Consider the following 25032-nt stretch of genomic DNA (forward strand, 5'->3'; position numbering starts at 1 on the left):
TTTGGAACTACATCCAAAGGGCTATAAAACTATGCCTACCCTTTGATCCAGCAACACCACCACTGGGTTTGTAGTCCAAATAGATCTTTTTTTTTTTTTTTTTTTTTTTTTTTTTTTTTTTTTAAGGGGAAAGGATCTATTTATACAAAAGCATTTATAGCATCTCTTTTTTTGTGTGTGTTGGCAAAGAATTGGAAATTAATGGAATATATATATCATCTGAAGAATGGCTGAACAAGTTATTGTATGTTATAGTGATGGAATACTATTGTGTTGAAAAAAAGGGCAAGCAGGATGTGCTCAGAAAAACCTGGAAAGAGTTACATGAACTAATGCAAAATGAAGTGAGCAGAACCAGGGGAGCATTCTTCACAGTAATACTGTATAATGGTCAACAGGAAGCGACTTAGCATTCTCAGAAATACAATCATCTAAGACAATACCAAAGGACCCATATTGAAAAATGCTATCTATCCCCAGAGAAAAAACAGATGGAGTCTGAATGCAAATCAAAACATACTATTTTTCACTTTATTTTTTTCCTGATCTATGTTTTCTTTCACAAAATGATTAATATGGAAATGTTTTGCACAAGTTTATGTATAACCTATATCAATTTGCTTTATCATATCAGGGAGGGGGAAAGAAAGGAAGGAGAGAGAGATTTTAGAATTCAGTTTTTTTAATGGATGTTTAAAATTATCTTTACATGTAATTGAAGGGAGAGAGAAAAAATCCATTGTGACATATTTCTCATAATGGCATGAAAAAATGTTAACAGGTTTGAGAATATCAGTGGTTTATATATAGCATCAGAACAAAAATAGTACCAATGTATAGGAGATAGAGGAAAAAATGAGATGGGATAGTAAGTTGAATAAAAAGTGGAGATACTTCCATGGCTCTTAAGGTTATAATCTGCAGCCATGCAGGTATGTGCAGGTATTATGAATTAAAATGTAAGTAGCTGAAGGTTGAGTTTTCTTTTATGTCTTTAATTATTTTTAATTGGCTAATCATATCAAATTTTTAACATAGCCAAGAAAAAGGAAATTTAAAAATATAAGATGTGAGTAAGGTATGTACACACATTCATGGTTCCATGGATCATTAATGTCATTGTTTAGGGGATACTCTGTCCAGCTGTGTAGATCAAAACATATCCATAATTTCTCATTGTTTTATTGATTCATGTCCATGTACTCTGATAAATTTTCAACAGATGATGGCCAAACTTTAGACCTTTTGACATTTCATGAATACCAGTGAAACAGACAATCAACATGTGTTATCCTCTGCTCTTATTCCACAACCAGTCTGATTCATTTCCTAGATACATATATGATCAAAGAATTAAAACAGAAAGGGTCCTGGAAGGTTCTTAGCTAAAAGATTTTTTTTTGCATGAAATTATTCGTGATCACCTACCAGTATTCTCTCTCATAAAACTATCTTATAGATGTCTATTGTCATGATTACTACTCAATATTGCTCTAGAAATTCTAGCTTTAGCAATAAGACAAGAAAAAGAAATGGAATGGATAAACATAGGAAAATGAGAAAAACTATTATTTTTTGCAGATGGTATGATAGAACCTTAAAATTAACTTTAAAAATGAAACAATGAAAACAACTCCAGTAAAGTTTCAGGCTATGAAATAAACTCACAGCAATCATCAGTACTTTTATATATTACCAAGAAAATCCAGCAGAAAGGGATAGAAAGAGATAAGGACATGTCAGAATTCTTGAACACAGAAATAGTACATTTGTGGGTGATGACAAGATTAAGATATGTGTGGCTGAGGTGGTTTGGTAGAGTAATAGAGTAGTAGTAACTTGAGGAACTGAGGTTTTAGGATGTTTGTGAGAGAGTAAGAGGTTACTGAGTAATGAGAGAGAAAAGTGGCAAAGGGGAACAAGGAATATTATAACTCCTCCCCCTTGATCAGTGAAGTGAGGGAATAAGTGAAGGTACAGCCCGTACTAGAAAGGGAGACCAGAGAGGCTGTGTCATCAGAAGGGGAATTAAGTTTCAATTATAACTAGAAGGTAGAAGGAGTGGGAGAGGAAAAGATTTATAATGAAGAGCAATCTGTTACCTGTGAAACAGGCAAGGTGGGAAAATGATAGAAGCTGTCAATTGGAAAGCAATTCTAAAAGATCATAGGATCAACCTGTTTAGCCGAAGATTCCATGTCCTGAGAAGCTTGGTGGAAAACCAGCACAATTGTTGAAAGACCTTCTTGGCTGCCCATTCAACAGACACGGCACTCTAGGAGGTGCAAGCCCAGCTGTGATATTCCACTGGAGGCAGGAGACATTTCCTTGCAAACTTCAAGAGATCACTCTCTAAAAAGGGGATATCAAGGCCTTGCAGTTCTGGAGTTGACATACGTGCCTTACTACCATTGTACTTTAAGTTTGTGCCCATTGTTTTCCTCTCCTGCACTCTGGGTGAGATTAAGGGAGTGTATGCTCCCTGAAATTTTGGGGGAAATGCTTTGTAATTACTGTCTTTATCATGCCATTTTAGTAAATGTTTTAACTAAAGAGCTTATTAAACCTACAGGCTGTTAAAGGGGAAGCACACAGGATGGTTCTTGTAAGCTAATATTTAGGAGGGCAGCCAGATTTACAGGACTACCACTAGAAACTTGGGAGCAGTAACAGTAATCCTTCTGGAGACTCAACAAGCAAGTGGTGGTATAAATTGGGTGGATAATCTCCAAAGATATACATACATACCTATATCTGTGTATGTATACACACACACACACACATATATATATACATATATATGTACATATATGTAGCACTAGAAATTGGAGAGATTTCATATATTTCTCTTAAATGATGGCCCTAAATCTCATCTTTGAAGAGAGCAAAGGATTCTCCAAGGTCAAGATGATGAGGGAGTGCATTCCAGGCAGTAAGAACACTTTGTGCAAAGGGACAAAAACTAGAGGTAGAACATCAAGTATGGGGAACAATAAGCAGTCTGGTGTGACTGGAACAGAGTGTTCAGGAAAGAGAGTGATGGGTTGCTAGATGGCCACTTCAGGCACTAATGTTATTTCTCTTGCTTTAAAACAAAATTTGAAATCGGATTCTTACTTTTTCTATTTATGGTTAAAATTGATTTTTAAAAAGATCAATATTTGTCCATGAGGAATTTTTTAACTTAGCTTTTCTTGACTTTCCAATTTAAATCTCATAAGCAGAATAGACTGATTTGACAAGTGTATTTTAAAGTACACAACTCTCACTAAATATGCTCATATTTATGTTCCAATTTCTTTCTGTAGAAAAGCAAAAAGATATTTAAACAGTATTCTCTCTCAGTTCCTAACTTTGAATTTTAGAGTTTTGGGATGTTTAATGGGGGAAAAATGCATATTTGTAATTTACTTTTCTCTAAAAGATATTTGAGGAAAAAATTATCAGAATTAGTGACAAGGTGTTTGTCAGAAAACAAGTATATAATTAAAGACTATTTTTCTTTCAGTGTTTTAACAACTTAAAGTTTAGGAAGAAGAAGATTTACTTAGCTAAGGTTGCAAAACATTTTAAATAACATTTATTATTTAGTTTGGGCTAAATTTAAAATTTAAACTAAATAAGAATCTAAGAATGTGTATGATAAGTGTCCACATGGATTAACTAAACATATAAACAGAGCTCATAGAACTGAGGTCCAATCCACCTCTGCAGAGAGAAGAGCCAAGGGCATTTTGGCAACCATCATAATAGCTGGGGGCACTGGGAGGGAAAGAGAGAGGCTGGTAAACTCCAAGGGGATCCTCAAGACTGGCAATGTTCAGCTTGGCCTTGGGAAGGGTAGTCTCTCTCTAATCTCTGGGAAGGGTATTGAGTTAGAATTGTATTTATATGCTTTCTTCAAATATTGTGGATGGTAGGTTCAGAACAAACGCCACTTTTCTTGCCAGCTTAACTCTTCTCTAATAAACACTAGTTGCACAAAAGACAGGCACAAATAGCAAATATTGAGTAAACACCTATTTTTCCAAGCAAAATAGAAAACAGAAATTGGAGACTTTGTACAGATTAGAAAATACCAAAGAATAAACAAGAGTAAATGAGCTCTTCAGCTCCTCACTTGGATCTTGGCTTGAACTAGGAAAGGAGAACAACCCCATTCCAGAAGAAATCTATTCTCAGAAGCAAGTAAAATGACATTATGGGGCTGACTCTTCACACAGATCTGTCATGCTAATGTCTTATCTTTTTCCATGGTCTCCCTGGAATTTCTTCTGTCCATCTGTCACTCCTCAAGTATATCTCTGAAAACTGCTAAAAATCCATATGTAGGTAGGCAGCTCAGGCTTCTCTCCATCAATCTGAAGACACTTTCCTCACCCTCTACAGTCTTTCTTATCTATCCTGCATTCTCAAAGAGGATCAATGATAACAGGAAGATGATATCTTGTAAGTACATTGTACCTAAGACAGACCTATGCAAAGCCATCAGCCTCACTCAGTAGCATGAAAAACACCCCAGGTTTGGGTGGAACCTAGATTACAAAAGGATTATAGATTTACTATTGGAGAGGACATTAGAATTTATTTTAGCCAAATATTCTCTCTTTTAAAGACTTTTAAAGATTATAAAACTGAGGTCCAGGGAAATTATCTTCCCCAAGTTTACATAAGAATCAAGTAGCAGATGACAGAAGAATGAATCTATGTTTTTGCATTTGTATTTGAATCTATGTTCTCTGACACCATTTTTAAAAGACCACATTTCTTAGAACTTAATACCCCATTAAAATGAACAATCTTTCTCATTGCTAATTCTTCTATTGTGTATTAAACCGTGTCAGTTAGATGTCTTTATGTCACATGTCTTTAAATTAGCTATTGTCTAAAATAAGTCTTTATATTTAAAAAGGAGCCTCTGCTTATAAAACAATTGGGACCAAAATATGCAACATAAATTTAACATATTGCTGAAAGATTTTTGAAGAATACCTAGAAAAATGAAACAAGGTTTGGCGTGTCACTAGAATTAATTTTTTTTTCTTTTTCCATTTAGAGAAGAAAAAAAAAATGGTAGTAGAGAGAAAGTAAGCCTCAAAGATAGGACAACCTGGGTTAAAGTACTTATGCAAAGTCCCTTTGGTGACATATTGGCTTTGTGATCTGGGAGAATCACTTAATCTTTTGGTTTCTCATATAAACTTTTAGGACTAAGCTTAAGAGTATGTAGAGATCTGCATTTGTAGGGGAAGTTTTTAAAATTAATGCAATGATAGGCCCACTCAAAAAAAAAAAAAAAAAAAAAAAAAGTAGACATTCCAAAACTTAAGATTTAGGTTAGGCCTAAAAAGGAATGCTGGGATGGGGAAAAATATGTTTATGTGACCATTATTCTCTTTCCCCATTCATTCACACTCATAAAATACTTTTTTTTTTTTTACTTGTATTTTGATTATTAGATATAGTTTTACAACAACTTGAAAGATATCATAGGTCATTTATTTAGTTGAGTGAGATATACTTTTACATTGTGAGATCATGAAAAACAATTTCCTCAAGTATTTAACTAATTATTATTATTATTACTAACTCACCAGAGAAACTGAGGCAAAACAGAGATTGTTTTTTAATCTTTTAAGGTGAAGAGTTTTAGACTGGCTGGATGGATGTGATTCTTGTCCAAAGCATTTGGCATAGATAAACTGAGGCAGGGAACTTATATAGGGTTTTAGTTAACTGGGGTATAACTAAGGCAAATAAGGGATGCAAGGATACTGGGAGAATGAACAAGCCATAATTCCAGGAAAGGATCATAACTTAATCCTGATAGAATAGGGATCAAAAAAGAAGGTCCAAGGCAGGAGACAGTGAGGTGAGGGGCAATGGAGGGGGGTTATCCTAGCAAGGATCAAGATAATATACTTGGAGTTTATGACACAATGGTATGTAAAAGTGATAGGAGCTCCAAGATTTTTCCTGAGTTTATTCTCCCAGTCCTAATAACAAGAAAGGGGGGGAGGGGTTTGCCATAATTTTTTTTTATTTAGGGCATAACAAATGAGCATGCCATATTTAATTCAGGTGTGTCTCAAGTCCCAAAGTTGTAACTCCCCAAATTAGTTATAATCAGAAATGCAATATCAAGAGATACAACAGAGAGGATATTAGTTTATTTATAGATTTCTTAAAATGTTTTTTCAGATATTGCTCTGTCAAACTTCAGCCTTGGATTACTTTTGCCATCTGCTTTTTACATCCCTATCGATTTGCTATGGAAAGAAGCTGGAAAAAATCATGAAATGATGTTGACTGATACCATTACAAACTTACGTTACACAATCTTCACTGGATTCTCACTGTGGCAAGGTAATATTTGCTAACCATGGGTGAGCCACAGAAATTTGTCCTGGGCCCTTTCTTTTCCCTTATTATGTGGTAATGTCATTAGCTTCTATAGATCTAGTTATCATTGAGATACAACTAATTTTCAAAAAAGGAGATTACTAAGTGAAATAGTAGGAAGGAGAAGAAAAGAGGATCTTGGACTATACCTCCAACTGCCTGTTATTATTATTATTATCATTGTTCATTCCAGTTGACTTTTCCTAACTCCATTTGGGATTTTCTTGGTAACTGTACTGGAGTGGTTTGCCATTTCCTTTCTCATTACTGCCAAGGGCACCACTATTCTCCTGGGCACCTAAGTTCATAAGCAATATGTCACCCTAAACTCCTCACTCTATGTCATTTCATATGCAATCTGGTGTCCAAACCTTCCTAACAGGTATCATACACACCCCTTTCTTTCCTCTAACACTGTTATCATACTGGTTCGAGAATTAATTTTTTTCCTTTTTTTTTTTTTTTTGGTTGTATAATGCCTGATACATAGAAGACATTTTTAAAAAATGTCTATTATATTGCTAAATCCCAAATCTCTGTTATGTAGATGCCTTTCCTTTTTTTCCACCATTTAAAAACATTTTTATGGAAGTTTTGAGTTTCGAATTATATTCCTCCTTCCCTCCTTCCCTCCTTCCCCCTTCCTGAGATGTCAAGCAGTTAGATATAGGTTGCATATGTGTAATTATGCAAAACATTTCTATATTATACATTTTGTACAAGAAGACTCCAAAGAAAAAAAAGAAAGAAAATAGCATGCTTCGATCTGTATTCAATTATATCAGTTTTTTGGAAGCAGATAGTATTTATCACTAGTCCTTTGGGCTTGCCTAAGATGCTAAGTCATTCACAGTTTTTCATGAAACAATGTTTTCCTGGTTCTGTTCACTTCATTATGCATCAGTTCATGTAAGTCTTTCCAAGTTTTTCCAAACTTACCCTGCTTGTCATTTCTTATGGAAAAATAATATTCTATTACATCACAATGGAATCACAATTCCATTACAATTCATTAAATCACAACTTATTTAGCTATTCCCCAATTGATTTTGAATTCTTAACCACCACAAAAAAACAAACAAACAAACAAAAAAAAAACTTGCCATAAATATTTTTATACAAATAGGCCCTTTTTCCTTTTCCTTGTTCTCTTCCAGATAAATGCCTAGTAATGCCATTGCTGGATCAAAAGGTATGAACAGTTTTATAGACATTTGAGCACAGTTACAAATTGCTTTCCAGAATGATTAGATAAGTTCATAACTCTACCAACAATGCATTAATGTCTCAGTTTTCCTACTTCTTCAATATCTAATATTTTGCTTTGTTTATTCTTTGCTTTTATTATTAGTCATTCTGATAGGTGTGTGAGTTGTTTTAATTTTCATTTCTCTTTTAAATACTGGTTTAGAGGTTTTCTTTTAATTTTATTAATCTTTGATTTCAGGATTTTCAATTTGGTGTTTAATTGGGGATTCTTAACTTGTTTTATTTCTAGTTTTTTTAATTGCATGTCCAGCTCATTGATCTACCTTTTTTTCTATTTTATTGATGTAAGCAATTAGATATATAAAATTTTCCCTAAGTACCATTTTGGCTGCATCTCATAAATTTTAGTATGTTGTCTCATTGTTGTCATTTTCTTTAATGAATTTATTAATTGTTTCTATGATTTATTTATTCTTTGACCCACTTGTTTTTTAGGATGAATTTCCAATTAATTTTTAATCTCATTTTCCACTGTCCATTATTAAATGTAATATTTATTGCATTATGATCTGAAAAGCATGCATTTATTATTTCTACTTTATATTATATATTATATTTATATTATTATATTATATTATATATTTATATAATATTATATATATTATATATGGTTATAAGGTTTATTTTATTTACGAATATGTGATCAACTTTTGTGCATGTGCCATGTATTGCTGAGAAAAGATATATTCCTTTCTATTTCCATCCAGTGTTCTCCAGAAATCTGTAAATTTTCTGGAATTACATTCACTTCCTTAACTTTTTTTATTTTTTTTTTTCTAGTCCTAAGAGAGGAAAGTTAAGGTCTCCAACTAGCATAAGTTTATTATCTATTTCCTCACATAACTCATTCAACTTCTCCTTCAAGCATGTAGATGCTATATATTTTCTACCTCTATATTTAGTATTATATGTGACTTCATTGCCTATAATACTTTCATTTTTTATCACTTTTAATTAGGTGTATTTTTGCTTTTCTTTTGTTTTGTCTGAGATTATGATTTCTACTCCCTTTTCTTTGCTTCAGCTAAAGCGTAATAGATTTTGCTTCAGGACTTTATCTTTGCACATCTTTTTCTGCCTTTTTTTTGTGACTTGGTTGTTTTGTGTGTGTGTGAGAGTTGGCCTGTAGTCTTACACTATCCCAAGCTTTTTAGTCTGGGGTCCTGGATCTTCCTGCCAGCTTTCTCTGGGCTGGTGATTGCACTGAATGTAGATCTTGTCTTTTAAAGTCATTTAAAAATATGGTATAGAAATATTTCTCTAGATTCTGCTCCTTTTGTTCCATAATAGTTCAGCTGATCTTTCTGATTTTCTGAGTCTGCTCTTTTGCTCATTTCTTATATGTAATAACCATTGCATTTCTATATACCATTTTGCTCAGTGATTCCCAAATTGATGGGTACTCTCTTTGTTTCTTGTTCTTTATTACCACAAAAAGCTGCTATGAACATTCTTGCATATGTAGGGGACTTTGCCCTCTGATTTGGGATGGAGTGGGGAAGGGAAAATAGGAACGTGCTGTATCATGCAGGATGCACAGTTTAGTGACTTTGGGGTAGCAAACTGACAATGGATAGAACAAGTAGGCTTAGCACCTGAAAGATCTGAGTTCAAATATGGCTTTAGACACTTCTTAGCTATGTAATCCAAGCAACTCATTTGTGAAATGAGGATACTAATAACATCCAACTCCCAGAATTATTGAGAGAATTAAATGAGATAATTATAACATTTAGTACAAAGCCTTGCACATAGTAAGCATTATATTATAATATTTCCTAATTGCTTTTTAAAGAGATTGTACCAATTAGTATTAATAGTATGCCTGTTTTCCCAAAGCATCCCCAATAATTGTAATATTTCTTTTTTATCATCTACAATCTGGTGGGTATAAAGTCAATCCTAAGCATTGTTTTAATTTGCATATGTCTAATTATTTCTAATTGATGGCATTTCATATTGATAAGTTAATCAGCATTAGGAACAATTTTTACTATATACATGGGAAGAATCAGAAAACGTATTTTGATTTAAGGAGTATGGGCTACTTTTAAAAAAGCAGTTACAGATAATGTTCAATAAAAAAAAACCACTGTTAAAAATAACCATGTATCAGTATTTGTTGGCTAGATAAGAACAATTGCTTTCTGGAATGTTAGTTTTACTTTGGCAGTTGTTTTAATTTCAGTTATGTAGTCAAGGACAGGCTATTTTTAAAATCTATTGGTTGATTTTTCTAGACTTGGGTGGTTTTCTAAAGGACCTGTGATGCTGAATACTGTGTATTTATATAGAGAGTGAACTGAGTCCTGCTTGGCTAAGAACCCTCTAAGCCAGCCTGCTGCCTAAAGTAGAAGCAGAGTTCAGGACAAACAAGGTGCACACTTTTGATTTATGATCACGGCATGTATGTAAGAATGCTGCCTCCTCCCAATGTAAACCTTGACTTCCAGGATCTACAAACCTAGAGACTAATAAGAATAGATTTGCCTGGTGGTTCTCTTACTTGAGCTAAGAGTTCATGTCATTCCCAAAGAATTTGTCTACTTATAATACTCTGATGTATTCTTTTAGTTACTCTAATCTATATGTATTCCTCAGTTTCCATTTACTGTTTGCTTAGATAAGTTTGAAATAGTTTTTTTGGTAGCCAACATTACATAGGAGAGAGCAAAGCTGGTAAGAATAATTGGGAGCAGTAAAGGAAAGTAGCTTTTATTTTCAGTACCTAAAAGAGAACAAACTATAAATATTTGAGGTATAGTAGAGGGATATAATAGTACATCATCCCAGTTGGTGATATGTAAGTGAAGGAGCATTTAGCCAGTCACAACATTCCTTTTTCTCCTCACAGGATGGAAATCATAGTTTTCTTTGGAACAGATCTGAGATCATGTTTTTATCCATGCCACATATTGACCAGATGAAATTATAAACATGCATACACATATCTTATATAGACCCTACATATCTATTTGAACACATCCTTCTGAAATTTGTGTATACACACACACATACATATGCATATAGATAAATCATATCTAATTTTTCTAGAATTCTATTCAGGTGTTTTTTTTTTTTTTTTTTTTTTGCATGCTAGATTTGTTTAGGCTCAAGAATTATATTTTGATATCTCCAATTATTACAGTTTTATTATTTCTTCCTATAAATTGATTAAGTATTCCCTATGCATTCCATTCAGTGAACATATATTATTGATATTAATTTATATTAATTCACTGTCTATCATGCTTTTAAGCAGGATGTTATTTCCTTCTTTAGCTCTTTTAATCAAGCCTATTTTTGCTATTGTTTTGTCTGCAATCATGTTTGATAGCTCTTTGTTCTGGGCTGAGATTATCTCAGGCCAATTCCCTGGTAATTTATGTTTGATATTAGAAAGAAATAAGATATTTAATACAAAATTCAATAATTAACTAAAGATTTTCCTATACATAGCAGGAGGATATTGCACTGAAGACACAATTGATTCAGCTGAGCAAAGCTCTCTGAGTTACTCATCATTGTCCATCAGCCTAATAATATCAAAATGACTCTTTGAGAATGAAGGATGAACAACAATATCAGAATGCCTGGAGTTTCTTGTAACTATTTTGTACTTGGGTTTCTAGAATTGTTAAGACCTTGAACCTTTAGTTCTCTGATCCAATCAAGTTTATAAACTTTCAACTTTCATAAGGGAAAAAACTAGCCCATCTTGCCCTATCTTGAATAGGGGTAACAAAAGGAAGGAAAGTAGGATTTTCCTCCCACTGTACATGCTTTTAAAAATTCTTTCAAAGCATAATAGATTTTGCTTTATTTAAATCTGCATGAATATTTATGTTTCAAGTCTGTTTCTTAACATTGTATTGCTAGATTATTTTCTACTCCATTCTGCTTCATTTTTTACAAAGAACAGGGTGGTCAGAACAGTGGTAGTAACACCTCTATAACAGATGTAATTTGCTTTTTTCTGTTACCTCTTGTCCTTGCCCAGACCTTGATCACTGCTTCTTATGCTTTTCCTCTATTTATTCCTTCTGCATTAACCCTCTGAAAATTAGAGTTTCTTTTGCATGTAATTCCTACTTAAATTCTACTTCTCCTTGTCCTATTTAATGCCTCATCATATCCTTTTTTCCCGCTATTTCTTTTTCCCCCAATAATAAGAGGCAGTAAGTGACATGAAGGTCAAACCACTGCCACCCTTTCAATCACCCTTTCCTTTTAGATTCCATGCAATATGGAATAGCATGTCATAAACTTAAAAGAGTCTCTGTAATGCTGAAGAAACTGAGGCAAAATAGAGATTAGAGAGTTTTTAATATTTTATTTAAATTTCTGAGAGGGAGAGATTGTCTGGGGGCAATTCTCCTCCCCCCAGGACTGAATTGGACTTTTGTTTCAAAGAATTCAGCTTCTAATGAGAGATTCCAGTGATTTTTGCAGGGCTCTAGTGATCAGGAGAGAAAAAGGCCAGGGGTGAAGTTAATCACTGGTGAGCAGGAATTTCCAGGAAGAACATCAATTCAGTTCTGACAGGTTGGGGGGTGAGGACTATAATTTCTGATACATTGGGAGGAAGGGGGTAGTCAAACTAGAAACAGGAAGTCTGCAATAAAAGATATTTCCCAGATCTGAAATGATCCAGCTGTATTTTTATGGCTCTTATGGAATGCTAATAGGTCTCCCAGCCCTAATTATTTCAGTTCTAATGATCAGAAAGAGGGGTTGCAACGAGGGGGATTGAGGCAGAATAATTCAAGGAACTGAGGCAGAATGATTTAGGGAAACTGAGGCAGAAGAATAAAATGAAACTGTGGCTTAACACCCCAAAAATATCGGCTCCTTTAGACATCATAAAGGGAGACAATTTTTGTGATGTGATCTGGTAGCTGACTGTGCAGATGCTCCTGCACTTAAGATCACTAAAATATATCAGAACCAATTTTATATTCTTTATATTTACTCTCTCTTTACAGTTAAAGACATAAGAGTTCTAAGGATACTTGTTTTTTCTCTCTCCTACCTCATCATAATGTAAACATTTCATCATATAAGTTCCCTCTAATTGTTCAAATGCTTTCATCTTTGTTTCTCTTGACTTTTTTGTTTGCATTTCAAATATCTATTCTGTCTGGACTTTTTTTTTGTTTGCATTTCAAGTATCTATTCAACTCAGGAACATAAGCTCTCTACTTTATTAAAGATTCATTGGTTCTCACACCCAACCACCAACCTGTAGGATTATATTCAGTTTTCCCAGAATATTATTCTTGGTTGTAAGCCTTTATGCCTTTATCTTTTGCCTTATGGAATAGCATATTCTAAATTTCCCTGTTTTTTTTTTTTAATAGGGATAGCTACCAAGTCCTGTGTGTCCTCATATTCTTTGAGACTTGAATTCTTTTTAACTTCTTGCATTTTTAAAATTTGTGTGGCTCTGGATATTGGTCATGACATTCTTGGGAGTTTTCATTTTGGGTTTTTTTTTTTCTTTAGTTGGCAATAATAAACATTTTCTATTTTTACACTGCCCTCTGGTTTTAGTAGATCTATATAATTTTCATTGATGATTTCTTGAAATATGGTACTAGGTATTTGTTTTGTCATATATTTTGTTTGGTCTCATTTAATTTGTTTTTTCCTCAACAGCTTTCATTTGTATTATTTTTCAACCTGTTTCATTTTCCCAGGAATTCTAATAGAATTTGTAGTAAAATTGTGTTTTTTGTTTGAGGCTTTCATTGGAATTAGTGTGGGGTTCTCTCTTAAATTTGTGACTTTGGTGTTCCTGAAGACATATTTGTCACTAGGCTTTTCTTTTGTTTATTCATTTTTACAATCCTATCTTCTAAATTGAGACTTTGTGTCAGTATCAGATTGCACACTTTTGGAAGGAATAGTGGAACCTTATTGGTACTGATCATAGACTAAAGTTCTCTCACAGCTTCCTGTAAGGACTGTATATTGTATTCTTTAAGGACATTTGGAGAAGTTTGGATTAGCAAACTGTACTAGAATATTCCAGATCTTTTACAAAGGTAAACTTTGTCTTCTTTTTGAACCCTTCAGGTTCCTGACCTGAAGTCTGAACATAACATAGCTATATATACTAGTAGTCTTAGCTCTCCATGTTCTTCTGTGTTCCTGGGTACTTAACTGTGTATTCCAGGATCCCCTGGGTCACTACTGCTATGCTAGAAGGCTTCTGTGCAGTGTGCTTTTGGAGTAGACTTTTCTTGTTAAAACTTTGCACTCTTGGCTATTAATCTAAGCTGTAAAATGCAACATAAGTTTTCTTTTTTTTTTTTTTTTTATCATTATTTAATATGGTGCTAATTTTTCATCCTTAGTGGAGGAGAGCTGGGCTCTTCTGCTCTCATTCATCCTACCATATTGAGGTAATCTCTTGAATAGGCAATTTTCAAAGAAGAAATTCAAATTGTCATAAATTATTTAAAAAATGGTTTTTGTTGTTTCAGACTCTACATGTCCCCATTTAGGGTTTTCTCAGCAAAGGTATTGGAGTGGTTTGGCATTCCTTTTCTACTTCATTTTACAGAGGAGGAACTAAGGCAAATAGGGTTAAATGACATGCCCAGAGTCACACAACTAGTATCTGAGGCTGTATTTGGACTTAGGTCCTCTTGACTTCAGGGTTAATGTTCTATCCACTCTGCCACCTAATTGCTCTAAAAATATTACATTACCACTAATAGAAGAAATGTATATTAAACCTTGAGATTTTATCTTGCACCATAAAACTTGTAAATATGACAAAAGAAGAAAATGGTAAATGTTGGAGTTGCTATGGGAAGATATTTATTGATAGTTGGGCTGTAAATTGGTTCAACTATTTTGGATATCAACTATAATTAGAATAAGAAAATCACTAAATTGTACATCCATATCAAAGTAAAACCTATATATCATGGAAGTCAAAGACAAAGGGAAAGCTCTGATATGTATAAGAATATTTATGGTGACAATGAACTAGAAGTGAAGTTGACTGCTCAACTGGATGGTTGTTGTTCAATTGTATCTGACTCTTCTGCCATTCCCGTGGGCCATACTATCCCTGGGGTTTTCTTGGCAAAGATACTGAAGTGGTTTGCCATTTCTTTCTATAGTGGATTAAAGCAAACAGAGGTTAAATAATTTGTGTAGGGTCAAATTGAGGCAGGATTTAAATTTAGGTCTTCCTTATTCCAGGCCCAGTACTTTATCCAGTGGGCCACTTGTCTCTTGTGATTATCATTGAGACCATAATCAAAGGCTGTATAGCTAGAATAAACAGAACTTGTGTTTTATTGGCATAGCTTTTGAAAACCCATGCTATGATAAGCAATTAGTTGGATATTGGTGGAGACTTCCATAATTAGAAAAATGACTCTGATTTTTATTACAAATCAAAATTTCTAGGAGAATTTGTAGAGAAAAGATAATAAAAGAAGCAACAGCATAGATTGAAAGCTTCAACTGAGATAAGGGAATATTTAGTTAAATTCCTGTGGGAATTATTAGTTGTGAAAGTTAAAAACCCCTTTTTCCCGCCTAACTTTTTCAAAGGAATCTAAAATATATGTTTTTATTATGTCAATTGCCAAAAAAGCAATACCTTTATGTCTTTATGGTCTTAAATTTTCCTAATCTTCTAATCTATACAGTTGACTTTTTAATTTCCTTTTTCCTTTATACTTTTTAAGTTTTTAAAGACCAAATTCAATTTCATTAGCTTTTCATAAACCATTCTTTGGCTTTTGATCTCACTTAGATTCTTCCCTTAATACAATGATTTACACTTATTAAGTATTCAAATGCTTTTTTCATTAATGCTCCTGGATATCAGAAATGACTTGATAGCTTTAGGTCTTCATAGATGTGGCATAAAGGGCCATAGCTTTCTAAACTATTCAAAAAGTATTAGATATGACCCAATTTTTGTTATCTCAAAAACAATACAAATAATAACAGCTATCATTTATATAATGTTTCAAAGATTTGCAAAGCATTGTACATGGTTTTTTGTTTGGTCCTTACCACAATCCTGTGAGGTAGAGGTGTTATTATTCCCATTTTACCCATAAATATGTATGTTGTTTCTGGCCCTTTGACTCCCTGACAAGATGTGGTTCAACCTTCTCTTTACCTTGCTGATCCCCTGCATCTTACACAGGAAGAAACTGAGGCCCCAGAGGTGGAATGATTTGTCCAAAGTTACAGAGGGAGTGGTAAAGATCCAGGACTCAAATCTGGCAGATTATCTACTTTATAGGCTCAGATCTCAGAGTGAGGCTCTGCTCTAAAATATGTAATGATGGTCCAAAAAATATTTGGTCCCCAAATCCCCATAACTTTTAGCATTGAGAAAATAGCATCTGTTAAGCAGATAAAATCAAAGACTGAACAAAGGGATTAACTTGAAAAAAAGAAAATCTCATTAGAGTGTCCAGAGGCTCTAAATATGTTTACTGAAAATGAGGGTTATTTTAAGAAAGTATTTATACTCATCTCTTCAGAAAAGTTGCTAAAATCATAAAGGAGAGAAGAAACCTCATCCTGTGAAGCAAATGTTATTTTTGATAATTAAACTAAAATTTGAGAAAATATTTATTCCAAATGTTCTCATTTTTTGGTTGCCTAGCAAAGCTGAATTCAACCCTTCCTTCTTTTCAGAAAAGACAATCACAATGTCGACAATCTTGTAACCTCAATACAATGATATTAAATTTGCCAGGACTTATTTTTTTTTTAATTGTGAGCTCTCCTGTTGTGGATGTGAATGTTGCGGTTATGTCAAGACCAGGATTCTGTTGGCTAATCTTTAAATTGGAAGAATAGAAATAAAGTAAAATTAGTATTCAGGCACATCAGGATTACACAGAACACTTGCACACACACCAGGCAACCTGAAGGCAAAATACACCATTTATAAACATTAATCCAGCTGTTTAAGTGGCTAGATTTACAGACAGACTTAGAGCTAGAAAGACCTTTAGAGACCACTAAGTCCATTCTGTTAAAGAAGGCCAGTACCACACTGAAATAAACTGTTCCAGATACTAGCTGTTTGCTTTAATAATTGTATGCATTGTTCCTGATGTTATTTAACCAAAAGAAACAGATGGCTATTTGCTGCATGCCTTCTGTCTCCCAAACCTAAAGCTATGCTCTGCAAAATAGCACAGATCAAACCTATGGTATAGGGTAAAGCCATTTGCTGAGGACCTAGTTATGTCACAAGTACTGAAAATCCTAGTGATAGATGTGCCAGTACCAGAAGCATTTTAGGAAACACTAAAAATTACAAAGGCCAAAAATGTTTGCCTGGAATATGTATCTGATTGGTATAGATAACCAATCCCACACAAATCTGGAAGGTTATCCTATTTTACTTAAATATCTACTAGGCAAAGATCCTATACATGCACTTCCTCCCATTTCTCCCTTTTTTTTTTTTTTTTTTTTTTTTTGGCATTTCTTGTCCAAAGAAAACAAACAAAAAATGCCTATCTTCCCAAAAGGAGAAGTTTGAGTTCTTTCATCCAGAAGCTAGGCCACAACATGCTGATTTTATAACAGGAAGCAAATGGGGATGAATTCGGTTTAAAAACTTTTCAAGTCCAGGTTCTAGAAGCTCTCTCTCTCTGTCTCTCCCTCTCTCTATTTCTCTCTGTCTTTCTCTCATCTATTTTTTTTAAACAATCTCTTAAGGCATCAGTCAAGGTTGCTAGCTGGCAGTGAATCACATACATGTCACTTGCCCTTTTGCAAGTCACAAGTTTCCACACTAGGCAATTGAAGGGGCAGGTACCGACTTTCCAGGATTTCTGCTAATGGCCACGCCTGCGATGAAACAGTGGTGAGAAGAGGTATTTTTCCAGCAAGGCTTCCTGGCTGACTGTGAAGAACAAAGCTCTTCCCTAACAAAGCTAAGCGCTGGGCCCGGAGTCACGGACACCCGAGTTCAGATGGGGCCTCAGACACTAGCTGAATGACCCTGGGCAAGTCACTCATCCCGTTTGCCTGGGCATGGCAAACCAGAATCTCCGCCCAGAAAACTCTCCCGACAAAGTGGGGTGACGGAGTAGGCCGCGACTTAACAACAACAACGCTCTTCCCACGCAGGTTCTCCGGGCCATCAACAGTGGACGGAACGTAGAGGTGCCAAGTTCGAATTCCAGCTTTGCCAACTGATTACTTGTGAGGCTTCAAACAACTCACTCTGGACTTTTATAAGAGTTGGGGTGGATTCTCAAGGCCTTTCAATCTCTAGATCTAGGACTCTATGATTTCAGGGTGCAACAGGGCAACTTGAAATCTAAAAGACTGGGATGCGCCTCCACAAAAAGTGAATCAACTTAGTAAGTAAACCTGTTAAGGAAAGTAGGAGACAGAATCGCTTTTTACGCAGGCGCAGTGGCCCTTTCGCCACGCATGCGCCAAGCCAGCCCCGCTGGTTCTCCGGCAGTACGACCTTCCCTCGGAGTCGCCGGGCTGACGGTTAAATAGAGCGTGCATCCGCCCTTCCGCGTCTTCGCCTTTCCGCCTTCCCTTCCTCCGGCGCCCCCAGTAGACGCTAATTTCCGGTCACTGATCACGGGCGCGAGGGCGTTCCGCCCCTTCCGCCCCGACAGCCGCGGCGGCTGCTCCAGCTCCTCCTCCTCTTCCTCCTCCCGGTCTCCTGTCACATTCGGTGGCTACATCCCGAGGAGGCTCCTCCGCCTGATCGGGAGCCGGGCCTCAGGGGTTCATGGCGATCAACTATAACGCGAAAGATGAGGTGGACGGCGGGCACGGGTCGAACCTGGTGGTGGGTAGCCATACGGGGCCCGGGAATGCGATCGGGGGCAGCGGGCCAAAGAGCCGAAGACCGGACAACACGGCCTTCAAGCAGCAGCGGCTTCCAGCCTGGCAGCCCATCCTGACAGCGGGTACCGTGTTGCCAGCCTTCTTCATCGTCGGCCTCATCTTCATCCCCATCGGCATCGGCGTCTTTGTCACCTCCAACAACATCCGTGAGTTTGAGGTGAGGGACTGAAGGACGGAGGAGGGAGGACCAGAGGGGTCGTGGGACGTCGCGGTCTTAGTCTCCACTCTCACCCCTTTCCTCTGCTTGCATTGGTCTATCTGTCCTTCCTCTTGCTGCCGGCTTCCTGTTCAACTTTCTCCTGTATCTTCCGGGTCCCCATCCAGTCTGTGACTTAAGAGAATTACGATTGGATGAGTGTTGATAGTGGAGTTTTTGTTCGGTTGATTTTTTAAAAAGAGGATTGGGGCGGAGTGGGGGTGGGGGTGGGGAAGAAAGGGCCCTTTATTAAAGGGTATCTTGACATTTTGCTGATGGTGGATTTCATAAGCCTTTGACTTGACCCGGCGGATTTCTTCTCTGTATGGTCGCTGTCTAATGTTAATAGCCTTATTGCTGGAAGTAATGATAAGAAGTGATGCCTTTTTTTTTTGTTTTTTGTTTTTTTTAATTTTTAAAATACCATACTTTCATTTACCTAGTTGTAAGACTGTTTTGGACACCAGGGTAAACAGCTAGATTGTGGGGAAAGGAATCAGAAGGACGTAGATGCTGGTGATTTTCATTTAAAATATATATCAGCTGTTAGATGGTGTCAGTTCATGAAAGAGCATTGCACAGATAACCTTTAGGTTTGGGTATAAACAGATTTTTTTGTTGTTGTTATACGGTGTGAGATTATTAGAACTTTGAGTGAAACATCATTTCTGTTTTAGGAGTTTTAACGTTTTGTATTGTAATTTAGTTGTCTTATTACTAATCCTATTCATCATAATTCTCAGACATAGGATCTAATTGGTTCCACAGATTAAAAAAAAAAAAAAGAAACTGGTTTTGGAGAGTATCACCTTAAAGCAATGAGAGGATTATTTTAATTTTTTGGCAGTTTAGTAGGAAACTTTTATTGCTAAAACCCAGGATTATTTTCAGACCACCAACAAAATCTCCCATTAATGACTTCTTTGAAAATAATGATCAACAAACCTTTATTAAGTGCCTACTATGTGCCAGGAGCTGGGGATACAATTTAAAAAGATGAAATAATTTCTGCCTTGTAAATAAAGGACACACATACACACACACCGAAAATGTACAGTGATGTCAGGGCTACTACCAATAGGGAAATAAGGTGGGGCTTTGCCTGAGGTTATGTGAACTAAACCTAGAAGTAGACCCCTTTTACTAGGCCTCAAAAGGCAGAAGAGAGATTGCAGTACATTTCATGGGAAGTGGGGAAGGAATAACTTGTAAATTGGAGAATTTAGATATGGAATGCTAGAAAGGGGAATGGAAAGTAGGCAAGTTCTCCTGGAAAATAGAATGTTTAAAAGGATAAAAAATCTGAATGATGCCAGAAAAAATAAGTTGGAGCTAGGTTGTGCAAGATTTTAAATGCCTACTTGTATTTTGATCTAAAGGTAGTAGGAGTGATTTTGAAGCTTCTTAAGCAGAGTGGCTTGGTTAGACCTATATGTTGGATGTATCAATTTGGCAGTTGTATACAGTGAAGGATGATTTGGAGAGAGGAGAGACTAGAAGAAAGGAGATCTGAGCATTGTCTTATATCTTTTACATCTGGCTCTCTGTAGTAATAAATATGAGTTTAAAGTACCATTTTATAATTTCCATTTTACCAGGGAATAATAAATTATAGAACTGCCCATCTCCTATGCAGCCATATATATTTGCCTATTTGAAATCATTTTGTTACTTTTAAAAGGAAAGGGATGAGGGCAGCTAAGTGGCTAGGTTGATGGAGCACCTGCCCTGAAGTCTGGAGAACATGAGTTCAAATTTCACCTCTTACTAATTGTTGGAAAGTCACAAGTCATTTAACCAGGGCAAAACATTTAATCTTGATTGCCTCCCCAAAACAAAACAAAAAACAAAAAGCCAAATAAAAGGAGAGGGATGAATACTAAAATTTTTAAAATTACATTTTTGTCAACTGCTTTATCTCCCATCCTATTTTATAACATATGGATTTATGTTCCTTTTGTTCTTATATTTGTATTTTAGTTGGGCTTTTAGGATTATTCCTTTTTTGGTTTGTATATGATTTATCAAATAAGGGCACAGATGTCTGTTTTTCTGTTTGTATTTTTCTTGTTTAATTGATAGTATAATTAACTGCTGAAAGCAGATTCTCTCTGTGTGTCTATGTATACTATTTAATGCTTATTTCTGTGTTTGTAAAATCATTATAATATAGAGCAATGTTCTGGGAATCAGGAGCCTTGGGGTCCATTACTGGCTCTGACACTAACTGGTTATGTGACTTTGGAAGGTTATTTAAACTCACTGTGAGTTCCTTTGTCTGCAAAAAGCCCTTATAGGTTTAAAAGAATATTTAACAGCATGGCTAAGTAACTTTTAAAAATCTTGTTAAAAGTTATTCAAATTTATTGATAATAACAGGTAATCCTTACATTTCTGTAGTGCTTTTAATTTTTCCAAATGCTTTGCCTACATTGGCTAATATCCTTATAGTTGCCTTTTAGAATAAGTAGGTGGGATGTATTCTTTTTACATCTAGGAATCTGAAACCCACCAGAGGAAAAAGCAAGCTCATGGTAGACCTGAAACACAGACCTAGGTGTTTGGATTTCTAATGCAAGGCTCTTTCAGTTCTTAAGGATTTCATCTAAAGTAACTACATTTGGCTAGAAAATAACATTTCCCAAAATGTTTCAGAGTTTTTGCTTTCAAGAACATGTATCAGTTATGTCTATTAGTGGGTATTACACTTTTATTGAGAAGTAATTATAACTAGCATGATTAAGAAACTAAAGTTCTATTTCTATCTCATAGTGGCTCATGGAGGTGACTCTTGTTTTAGAAGTTATATGAGACCTAAAGGTGTTTAGCTGAGGGTTTGGTTAGCTAAATTCAGAGAAGTCATAGTTCCTAGAGGCAAAAAAATCATTACCAGGTTAGGCAAGCTTCTGGTGATGTAATATTTTTGGTTCCCAGAAACTCATGAAATGATTTGTATCGGGGACAGAGGGAGTGCCAACAAGTAGTATAGATAGTAAGTAGCAGAGCTGGAACTTGAACCCAGATCCATTAATTTCAAATCCAGAGTTTTTTCTACTATAACATGAAAAAAAATTAAAATCTTATTTTTGGTTTTGTAGAATGAGAAAGTTGAACTAAATGATCTCTAACATTTCTTTTAATTTCAGTATTCTGATTCTAATTTTAAGTCTTTTAAAAATTCTTTATCTTAAAATTTTGTTACTTTTGAAGACTTGAAGAAATGACAATAATAAATATCTTCCTATCCCTTTAACATCTAAAAGTCCAGATAATTTTCCTAAATATTTATACTCTGGATTTTTAATTTGCTTAAACAAGTATGTATCTCAAAGTATGTTGAGTTTTCATACAACTGTATAACAGGAAGTTCTTGTCATCACTTAGAAACCATAACCCTTCACACCTTTTAAGTTTATTTCCTCATTTCTCAATTTCTTTGTCTTCATTTTCCTTTACTATACCAGAATAGCAGGGTAAAGTAAACTTGGCACATTTATTTAGGATTTCATTTGAAGATCAGGATATTCTTGTAATCAGTTTAACATTTTCAAGTTTGAGTTAGTCAGTTAATCATTATCTACCATCTAAGAATGTTACAAAAAAAGAGTAATTAATTGTTTGTAGGTTAACTTGGACTCTCTTGAAAAAAAAGTGCTTATTCTTTCCACATTCCAATGCACCTGACATTCTGCTTTTTTTTTCTCCCATAAAATATAAGTATCTATGTTTTGTGAGATTTTTAGATTTGCATAGTGTAAATAAAATGAATAGGAGTAGTGCAAATATTAATTTATTTGCTATATGCTTTGAATATTTTAAAGTATATTTGTGGATCTGTTTTCATTATTGTATAGATATTCTAAATAACTATGCAGGATCCTTGTCCATATCCACTAGTAAACAATGTCACAAAAATTTGAAATGTATTAAAGAATAAAGTCGTATTTTCTTGAAGTCCTATAATAAATAGGTTGGGAGATAGTTAACATTTTTTGAAACAAAAATAATGTTTTTAGGCCAAGGCCCTTGTGTTAATTATGGCTCAAGATACTGAATTTGTAATGTAAATTGTATTGAGTTTACTTGGAGGAGGCTAAGTGAGAGGATTCTTGAGTTTAATGTAGATATTAACTAGCACGAGGTTATGTCCTTGAATGTAGTCCAGTTTTAAATTACTCACTGTAACAGGATTAAGAAGACATCAAGCAGAATTATCTTTGTAAATTGTGATGCAGTGGGAAAAGTACAGAAATTGAAGTCAGAGGACTTGGTTTGAATTGGAGCTTTGAAACTTGCTGCTTATGTCATTTTGTGCAAATCAGTAAATCTTTCTCGACCTTACTTTAAACCTCTAAAGTCACATGCTGCTCTAAATTTCTGATCCTACAAATACTTAAAATGTGTTGTGAATTAATACACCCTTTTGACAATCTAAATTTTGTTCTTTTTCTTCTTCAGCGCCTTAAAGAAATAGTTCTACCTGATTCTAATAAACTTTTTCGGCCTGCCTCCATGATCCCAAGTTAATCATATTCTTCTTTCTCTCCCTGTGTAAAACACTCACAGATACTTATAATTGGTTCTTTGGTATCTTTCGTTATTTTATCACTTTTATTTAATGATACTATTTTGCTATATTATATATGTGTGTGTGGCTATCTGATTAATAAGATCCTCTGTAAGTATTACAAGAACAAATTTCTTTTCCAACTGGCTAAATATATAGTACTCTGTGCAAAATTCTCATTAAAGAAATGCTTTCAATTAGGTTTCAGAAGAATGTCATTTAGCAGAAATTGAGCCTTTAAAATTACACAAAATTATTTTAAAGAAAATTAAGGCCACAAAATTATTTAATTATTTCTTGCATAAATCTAGCACTTAATTTTTAAAAAGAAATTTAAATATAATATTATTTATAAATAAAATATAATCCAGAGTATTTTTATGTAATTAAAAAAAAAAACTTTCTGAATCTGCTTGAGTTCCATTATCTGGTATATGTGTAGGGAAAAGTATAAGGCTAAATTAGCACCCATTTGGGATTAGGTAACTTAAAATTTAGTGTTCTGATGATTTTATATTCTTTTATCAACCAGAAATAGTTCATTCAAACAGAATAACATTTTTTCCATTCATCACTGAAATATTTTCATGGAATTATGTGTCTATTCCATTTTGATGTTAATATGCTTAATTCTACTGCTAACATACTTTGTTACTCAGCATTTATTGAGTTACTTAATACAGACCTTATATTGATTTCCTCTAGAGCTGAGTTACATTCAGAAATAGAAGTTTTCCACTACTTCTGTGCAGTATAAAAAGTGCATAGCCTTTAATTCTATCTTTTCCATAATATTGGGTTAATACTCTTTTTCTTAGGAAATAGAATATGTTTTTAGAATTTCCAAGGAGAAAAATTCATTTTGATTTAGGGGAACAATTACAATGGTAGGAAAACAAAACTCAGAAACATGATAACCCCAGAACTAATCTATTCATCCACATCTGTTGTTCTGTTTTGCTTCTGGTTTATTGGCTTTAAGACCTAAGCTTGTCTGGCAGGTAACTAGACTATCATTGTGTGCTGCATTGTACCTTTCATTCTTTTGACATTTAATAAGCATGAATTTTTTAAAATAATGAAACCTAACCTGCTCTTAGAACTCCTTGATACTTGTTATTGCCCTGAGTATTTTTGTTTTTTTCTTTCTAAATATAATAGGAAAGATCTGACTTAATATCTTTAGTACAAAACTTGTTTCATTCACAGGTATTATATCCAACAGATTTCCTTACAAAATGGACATTAGAGAGAGCCAGCCACCCTTGAAGTTTGAACTGATGAAGAACACTATGCACCACTTGAGTAAGGGTGTTGATCTATTAAATTTGTAAAAGATTTTAGCCAGTTAGTAAATATATATTGAGCATTTGTGTATGTAGGCACTAGAGGTATTATAAAGTATAGGAAATAGTCCTTGGTTCAGGCACATAAATCTATTTGGTGAAGAAGATAATATAGATAGAATCAGAAAATTGTGGAAGAGACCTTATAAGTCATTTAGTTCATGTAGTCCAAGCCCCTCCCTCATTTTATAGCTGACAAAACAGTGAATCAAATAATTTAGATGGCTTGCTCAAGGTGATTTACTAGTATAGGAGACCAGAAATGAGGTTTTATATACAGTCTAAGGCTATTTCTATAATAACATACTTTTTTTGTTATCAGTTTCCTCTCTAGGCTAGAAATAGATATTAAATTGGTAAAACATTGTTTTGTA

The 25032-nt window shown here is 34.6% G+C and overlaps 1 protein-coding gene across 2 annotated transcripts in view; it reads left to right on the forward strand.

Moving 5' to 3' along the window:
* The first annotated feature begins 1998 nt into the window (after positions 1 to 1998).
* The window catches only part of TMEM30A (transmembrane protein 30A), a 60018-nt gene continuing 36984 nt past the window's right edge, over positions 1999 to 25032 (forward strand). The window contains exons 1-3 of one of the 2 annotated variants that reach the window (XM_074310482.1): positions 1999 to 2457; positions 6202 to 6366; positions 7560 to 7594. In XM_074310482.1, coding sequence (XP_074166583.1) covers positions 6300 to 6366; positions 7560 to 7594 — 102 coding nt within the window. In that variant the 5' untranslated portion in view covers positions 1999 to 2457; positions 6202 to 6299. Of the gene's footprint in view, positions 2458 to 6201; positions 6367 to 7559; positions 7595 to 16597; positions 18707 to 25032 lie in introns of those variants that run through there. The other variant, XM_074310481.1, reaches the window with a different exon arrangement.

The sequence above is a fragment of the Sminthopsis crassicaudata genome, chromosome 4 (genome assembly GCF_048593235.1).
Source record: "Sminthopsis crassicaudata isolate SCR6 chromosome 4, ASM4859323v1, whole genome shotgun sequence".
NCBI lineage: Eukaryota > Metazoa > Chordata > Mammalia > Dasyuromorphia > Dasyuridae > Sminthopsis > Sminthopsis crassicaudata.